The sequence below is a fragment of the Mustela erminea genome, chromosome 2 (assembly GCF_009829155.1).
Source record: "Mustela erminea isolate mMusErm1 chromosome 2, mMusErm1.Pri, whole genome shotgun sequence".
Lineage (NCBI taxonomy): Eukaryota > Metazoa > Chordata > Mammalia > Carnivora > Mustelidae > Mustela > Mustela erminea.
In genome coordinates, this window is record NC_045615.1 from 27,612,762 (window position 1) to 27,620,322 (window position 7,561).

Here is a 7,561-nt window from a genome sequence, read left to right on the forward strand (position 1 = left end):
CAGTTCATGCATGATTGAACCCCGAGCTTTGTGGGTTCAGTGGGCTCAACATGTTAATTCTTTCTTAGAAATAAAAAGTCAACCTCCATGCTTTACTACCTTGCTTCAGACCATGGAGGATCATTTGGTTTGTGTGCCCAGAACAGCTCAGGAACTGTTTGGGCACTCACTCTACTTTTTCAGAGATGCCTTTTTTCTTTCTTTCTTTCTTTTTTTTTAAATAGAGTAATAGTCTGGTGTTCTTGCTATGGTCCTTTTTAATAAGAGTTAGTTCTAGTTTTTATGAGATGGAGGTCGGTGAAGCTAGTGATCTTCTTAAAGGATTGGGCCCTAATTCGTTTCATAGCTTAAGGGCAGTTCTCTAGAATTTGTTGTGACTATCAATATGTAAGCTATACCATTCTTTACTTACAGTCAAGAGTGGGTCCTATTCGGCTACAAGCTTGTTTTCTGACTTTAAGAACCAAAAGAAAATAGAAACTGAAAATCATCTTTATGACTGAATACCACATAACAGCAAATGGAGAAAGATATATGTTCACATTTTTTTAAATCATAGATTAAAAAAAGATAATATTTTAGTTATCTTTTACCATGTGACAGATTTCTCCTAAAATTGAGTGGCTTAAAGCAACAATAAACATTTGTTACCCCACAGCTTCTGTGGGTCGGGAACTTGGGAGTGACTTATCTGGATGGTTTCAGCTTGGGATATTTCCTGAGGTTGCAGTCAGATATCAGCCTGAGCTGTGGTCACCTAAAGGCTTGGCCAGGGCTGGGGGACTCTCTCTCTTCTAAGTGACTCCTTCACATCACTATTGGCTACTTAGTTGGCTTTTAGAAAGAGACCTTGGTTAGGGGCTCCTGGGTGGCTCGGTAGGCTGAGCATCCAGCTCTTGGTTTTGACTCAGGTCATGATTTTGCAGTTGGATCCATGCTCAGTGGGGAGTTTGCTTCAGATTCTCTCTCCTTCTACCTCTCCCAACTCCCTCTCTCTCTCAAATAAATAAAATTAAAAAAAAAAAAAAAGGACAGAAAGAAAGAGACCTCAGTTACCCACCATGTGATCCTTTCCATAGGGATGTAAAGTTCTTTCACAACATGGCAGCCAATTTTTCCCAGCATAATCTAGCCTCAGAAATCACACAATTAGTTTTACAGTATTTTTTTGGTCACAAAGACCATCCCTGTGATTGTGCGAGGAGATCACACAAGAGTATGAATACCAGGAGACAACAGTTACTGGGGCCATCTTGGAGGCCAAGACATAGACACCTTTCCCCCACCCCCTTTGACTGGGAAGAGCAAGAGAGGAGTAAAGGAGAGCAATGATGCTGGAAAAATAGAAACATAAAAGAACATGGGGCATAAAAACCTTAATCTATCTTCCGTGGCTGTTAATCTTAATTTCACGGAAGGAGACTAAGGAGAAAGGAAGAAGGGAGATACAGATAGTATTAAACCAACAAGGCTCCTGGGATTCTTGAGTGATAATTAACACCTTTTCTCACTAATATCAGAGTTGAAAACCAGTGGAGAAAGAGACACGGTTATCAGATTAATGGAGATCAGGATGTCAACCTCATTACTGGTGGTGATGGACTGAATTTGTGGTTATGGTCCTCCCCTCCCTATTTAGACCTTAGGACAGCCTGCCCAAGGGAGAATTTGGGTATATAAGGCAGATGAACTTCCTTGGAATTGCTGCCTCTCGTCCATGTCAAACCGGAGTGTAAGAGACACAGAGAGACAGACTTCCAGATCCATTTCAAGGCGGCAGACCTGATCCCTGACCATTTCCTGCGTCCAGTGTGAAGACAGATCAGAGCCCACTCAGCCTGGAGGCAGGTAGTTCAGAGAGGCCTGAACCCACCTACTAAGCTGCTTCTAGTCTCACCAATCAAATAAATTCACTCTTTTCTTCTTGGAGAAGATGGAAGGACAGGGCATTTCCTTCTAGGAAATGGAATATAATTTTCTCTGTGGGAGGAGACAAGAATACTGTGAAGGTCACTCAAACCAGTCTGTGTCACGGACAGTGAGCTGTTAAACACATCCAAACTATTAAAACCAATCTCTACAAAACAGAGAATAGTTGTATTTTGAGTTGTTTTACAAATGTTACTTTTCCTATTCTGTTTGTTTAAAGCTGTGTTAGACCAGTAGTACACCATTTTTAAATTTTATTTCATTTGTACTACTTTGAGTGGCTTTAACTAAAATATATCTCTTGTTTTCTAGGCACAGAGTGGTGGTTTCCTATCCTCCTCAGAGTGAGGCAGAGCTTGAACTTAAAGAAGGAGATATTGTGTTCGTTCATAAAAAGCGAGAAGATGGCTGGTTCAAAGGCACGTTACAACGTAATGGGAAAACTGGCCTTTTCCCAGGAAGCTTTGTGGAAAACATCTGAGGAGACTAACCTTGTGAAGGCTGGAAGTCACATCACACAACAAAATAGCACAAAGCAGTTTAATGGAAAGAGCACATTTGTGGACTTCCAGATGGTCAGGAGATGAGCAAAGGCTTGGTGTGTGACCCCAGTGACCCCAGCACGGTTAGGCCCGCCAACAGCGTGAAGAAGGCAATGTGTGTATATGTGGGTCCTGTCATTCCAGATTCTGGTGTGTAAGGTGTGCCTTGTACTGTCTGATTAACTATACAGAAAAACCTTTTTTAAAAAGATATATAGCTAAAATGGACAATTGTTTACAAGGCTTAACTAATTTATTTGCTTTTTTAAACTTGAATTTTTCTTGTAATAGATAAATTCTTTGGATTTTGATTTTAAGAAATTATTAATTTATGAAATGATAGCTAAGGAGAAGCTGGATTATCTCCTGTTGAGAGCAAGAGATTCTTTTTGACATAGAATGAACCTCCTCCCCTTACCTGTGTTAGTTTTTGCATCTTTAAGCCAGAAATGCCAGTTCTCTAATTTGGTTTTCCTCTTCAGGAAATCAAAACATATAACTCAATCAGTATCAATAAAGGCCTGGGGTAGGGAGACAGAAACTTGAGAGAAAAGAAGTTAGTGATTCCCTGTCTTTCTGGTTTGGTCAGGAATCACTGTAAGACCTAGTCCTCAATATAATTTTGTAGGTTTTTAATTTCCCTAGAATGAAGTCAGTGAAGTGATAAGGAAAAATAAAGCACAACCCTTGAAAAAAAGTGTATTCAGAAATATAGTTTTATAACAGAAGGAGCTCAATTCATTGGTTGGACATTGGAAAAATTGAAGTTGTACTCCTGTCTGAGAATGGCTATGAAATGTAATCGCCCATTTTTACCCCAAGTGATATGCATGCCCAGGACACAATAAAACATTTGTGAGATTGTGGTGGTAAGTGATGCCCTCGTGCTGAAGTCAAAGGATGTAAGAAACACTGTGAAAAGTTTACATTTATCCATTGTGATTCTTTTCCCACCGGCTTGCATGTGTTACTGGATTCCCACAGTAATAGAGACTGTGCATGGTATGTATATTTCATTGAAATTTCCTGTTGAGGTTAGTTTGTGCTCAGAAGTGACCAGTGCAGGAGGTATAAAATAAACAGTGTTCTTTTCGCTCCTCACCAAGGTCTCTGGGTGTACTCCCTCCCCTCCTGGCTAACGCATCCATCAGCCATTATACAAGTCATTAGTGAAAATGTTCCTTTCTGTCCTCCCAGCTGACTGATATAAAGGATGAGCCAGGAGACTGCTTCTGTGACAGTTCCCTTGCGGCTCTGGTAGGCTTGCTCCAGTGAAAGTGCCCACACCTTACAATTGTGGCAGGATCCAGCTGTGCCCGTCTTTTTATATCCATTCTTTGATGTCATTGACCTCTTCTCCCCATTACATTCCCGTGCCACGCAGTCGTGGGTCTGGGTAGTCCTAAAAACAAAAGGAGGGAAGACAGCCTGGTAGTGAATGAAATTTGTTGCTACAGTTTTCTTGTGGAAAACAAAAACAAAAACAAGCATACAAAAAACCTTTTTCATTTTTTACTCTTGAGAATTACAAATGGGAAATAGAAACATGAACTGTAAAGTCTTCTTGCAATAGCAAGAGGTTTCATGGTCTTAAAAAGATATTATGTGGTTGAAAATGAAATCATTCCTAAATTAACTTTTTTTTTTATAAAACACTGTACATTATGTTCCTGTGTGTTGAATTTTTTTAAAAATACTTGGATATTCATGTAATATATAAAGGTTTGGTGAAATGAGCTTTAGTTAGGAAAAAAGCTGACATCAGCTTTCATCTGTGTAAGTTGACACCAATGTGTCATAATATTCTTTATTTTGGGAAATTAGTGTATTTTATAAAAATTTTAAAAAGTAAAAAGACTACTACAGCTTAAGATAATTTTTTACCTGTCTTTTCTCCATATTTTAAGCTATGTGATTGAAGTACCTCTGTTAATAGTTTCCTGCTATGAAGTTGGTTAAAATTTCATCTGTTAATAGATCACTTAGATAATATAATGTATGGGTTTTCTATTCGTTTTTTGGAGACAGTAGATGGAGATTTTGTAACAAGGGCTTGTTACACAGCGATATGGCAATGATAAAATTGCAATTTATCATTCCTTTTCGTGTTAATAATTTGAAGACTGGAGAAAAGGTTCAAGATTAAAATTTGATGTTCAATCATTACGTGTCCCTTGCATGAATCCTTAAAATTTTTCTTTTTTTTTAACCTGAGACATGTTTGACGTAATTTCTACTTCATAAAAATTCTTTGCATATACCTCAAACAGAAGATGTCTACAATAATCAATTTAGTGTTTATGATACATTTTTACCTCTCCAACTAACAAACCTTCTTTGGTTACTTCCTCAGGAAGTCTAAAGCCTTCTTAAAAGAGCTTGTGGAAGATGGGACTGGGGAGGGAGACAAAACATAAGAGACTCTTAATCTTGGGAAACAAACTGAGGGTTGCTGGGCGGTGGGGGTAGGGAAGCAATAGAGTGTCTGGGTGATAGACATTGGGGAAGGTATGTGCTATGGTAAGTGCTGTGAATTGTGTAAGTCTGATGATTCACAGACCTGTACCACTGAAGCAAATAATACATTATATGTTATTTAAGAAAAAAAAAAAGCCTGTGGAGTTTTACCACGTCTGTTCCTCTCTCCCCCTTCATGGCCACTAAAATATCTGGTGGCCACTAGAGGTTGTTTCTTTTTTTTTTTTTTTAAGATTTATTTAGTTAGTTATTTAACAGAGATGACAAGTAGGCAGAGAGGCAGGCAGAGAGAGAGAGAGAGGTGGAAGCAGGCTCCCTGCTGATGCGGGGTTCCATCCCAGTACCCTGGGATCATGACCTGAGCTGAAGGCAGAGGCTTTAACCCCCTGAGCCACCCAGGAGCCCCTAGAGGTTGTTTCTTAGCCATAGAAAGAAGTACTAGACCTATAACCCAACTGCATGATAACCAGGTCTCTGCAAAGTGTGGGAACATCATCTTTAAATGCAATGATTTTATTCTTCATGGAATGCCAACAAGTTATAACATTAGAATTCAAGTTTGGAAAATGCTTTTTTTTTTTTTTTAATTATTTATTTGACAGAGATCACAAGTAGGCAGAGAGGCAGACAGAGAGAGAGGAGGAAGCAGGCTTCCTGCTGAGCAGAGAGCCTGATGTGGGGCTTGATCCCAGGACCGTGGGATCATGACCTGAACCGAAGGCAGAAGCTTTAACCCACTGAGCCATCCAGGCGCCCCGGAAAATACTTTTAATAGATGTTAGGCTAAGTTGATGATGTGTATCCATGTGAAATTTTTTTTTTAAGATTTTATTTATTTTATTTGACAGGCAGAGATTACAAGTAGGCAGAGAGGCAGGCAGAGAGAGAGAAGAGGAAGCAGGCTCCCTGCTGAGCAGAGAGCCCGATGTGGGGCTCAATCCCAGGACCCTAGGATCATGACCTGAGCAGAGGCTTTAACCCACTGAGCCACCCAGGTGCCCCTCCATGTGAAATTTTTAAAAATTTGTTTGAACCAATTAACCTATGTCCTTAATGAGGCAGCATCCTATTGAAATTATTCCTTTCCAAGAGAAAGAATGTGCCAAACTACCATAGTAATGGAAAAGATACTTAGAAAAGAAATTAGCCAATGTCCAGGCTTGGCAAGGCCTTGCCCTTCACTAACGTATGTGAACTGCAGACTATAATGGGATATGCTCTGGTATATATGGTTATATATCTAATGGTACTTTGTTCTGGGAGTAATTATCATCAGAGACAATAAGAAGCTACTGGAATGGTAATTAGCCAATGTGAACTGTGACAGTTTTAAAATACTCTCTCTGACAAACGAATGTTTCTTTTATTCCTTTTGTGTTTCTTACCAATAACTTTCTGGCTTGGCTTGTTTCAATTTCCATTTTGAAAACACCACCTTGGTCTCAGGGCAAATTCTTATTGCACTATAATGATCCAGATATCCAATAGTCATGTTGAATGGACCTGCAATTCATATTAATCTTTGAGCCACCATTCAATACTATTATTATATAGTAAGACTAATTTAGTGTTACTGTTAAGTTTCCAAAGACAACAGAATTACCCTACTAGTAGTCAGTGAGCCAGATGTCACTGCTATTGCTTCAGATGTAAATAAGAAATTTGGTTCCAAAAGGCTTTGACCTTGAGTTGAATATTTCAAAATCTGAATCCTTGTTATAGTAATAGAAAAAACCTGGCAGATTTCAGCGTGAGAAGACCTTCCTAAATATGACTCAAAAACCAGAAGCCATAAAAAAGAAAACATTGAAACATTCAACTACAGGAAAAGTATCCACATGACAAAATACCATAATAAAGTCAAAAGAAAATAATAGGGAAAAAGGTATTTAACTCCTGTAGCAAAGAATTTCCTTTACCTATAAAGAGCACCCACAAATCAATAAGAACAAAAGCCCAAAAGTAAAATTGACCAAGGATTTGTGACAGAAACTGCCAATTGCCTCCCAATATTCATTTTCTAATCCCCCCTTTTAAAATTAACATAATGTATTATTTGCTTTAGGGGTATAAGTCTGTGATTAATCAGTTTTACACAATTCACAGTGCTCACCACAGCACATACCCTCCCAAGGCCCAGCACCCAGCTACCCCATCCCTCCCACCCCCCTCCACTCTAGCAACCCATAGTTTGTTTCCTATGATTAAGAGTCTCTTATGGTTTGTCTCCCTCTCTGGTTTTGTCTTGTTTCATTTTTCCCTCCCTTTCCCTATGATCCTCTGTCTTGTTTCTCAAATTCCTCACACTAGTGCGGTCATATGATAACTGTCTCTCTGATTGACTTAATTACCTTAGCATAATATCCTCTAGTTCCATGTACGTTGTTGCAAATGGCAAGATTTCAATTTTTTATGGCTGCATAATATTCCATTATATATATATACACACACACACAAGTGAGTGTGTGTGTGTGTGTGTGTGTGTGTATCTCACATCTTTTTTATCCATCCATCTGTTGTTGGACATCTAGGCTCTTTCCATAGTTTGACTATTGTGGACATTGCTGCTATAAATTGGGGTACATTGGGGTGCATGTGACCCTCCAGATCGC

General features: G+C 39.0%; 1 protein-coding gene across 3 annotated transcripts in view; it reads left to right on the forward strand.

The window, feature by feature from the left end:
• The window catches only part of SH3RF1 (SH3 domain containing ring finger 1), a 217,346-nt gene extending 212,711 nt beyond the window's left edge, over positions 1 to 4,635 (forward strand). For all 3 annotated transcript variants that reach the window (XM_032332580.1, XM_032332579.1, XM_032332578.1), the window contains exon 12: positions 2,242 to 4,635. In XM_032332580.1, coding sequence (XP_032188471.1) covers positions 2,242 to 2,410 — 169 coding nt within the window. In that variant the 3' untranslated portion in view covers positions 2,411 to 4,635. The remainder of the gene's footprint in view (positions 1 to 2,241) is intronic.
• The last annotated feature ends 2,926 nt before the right edge of the window (positions 4,636 to 7,561 follow it).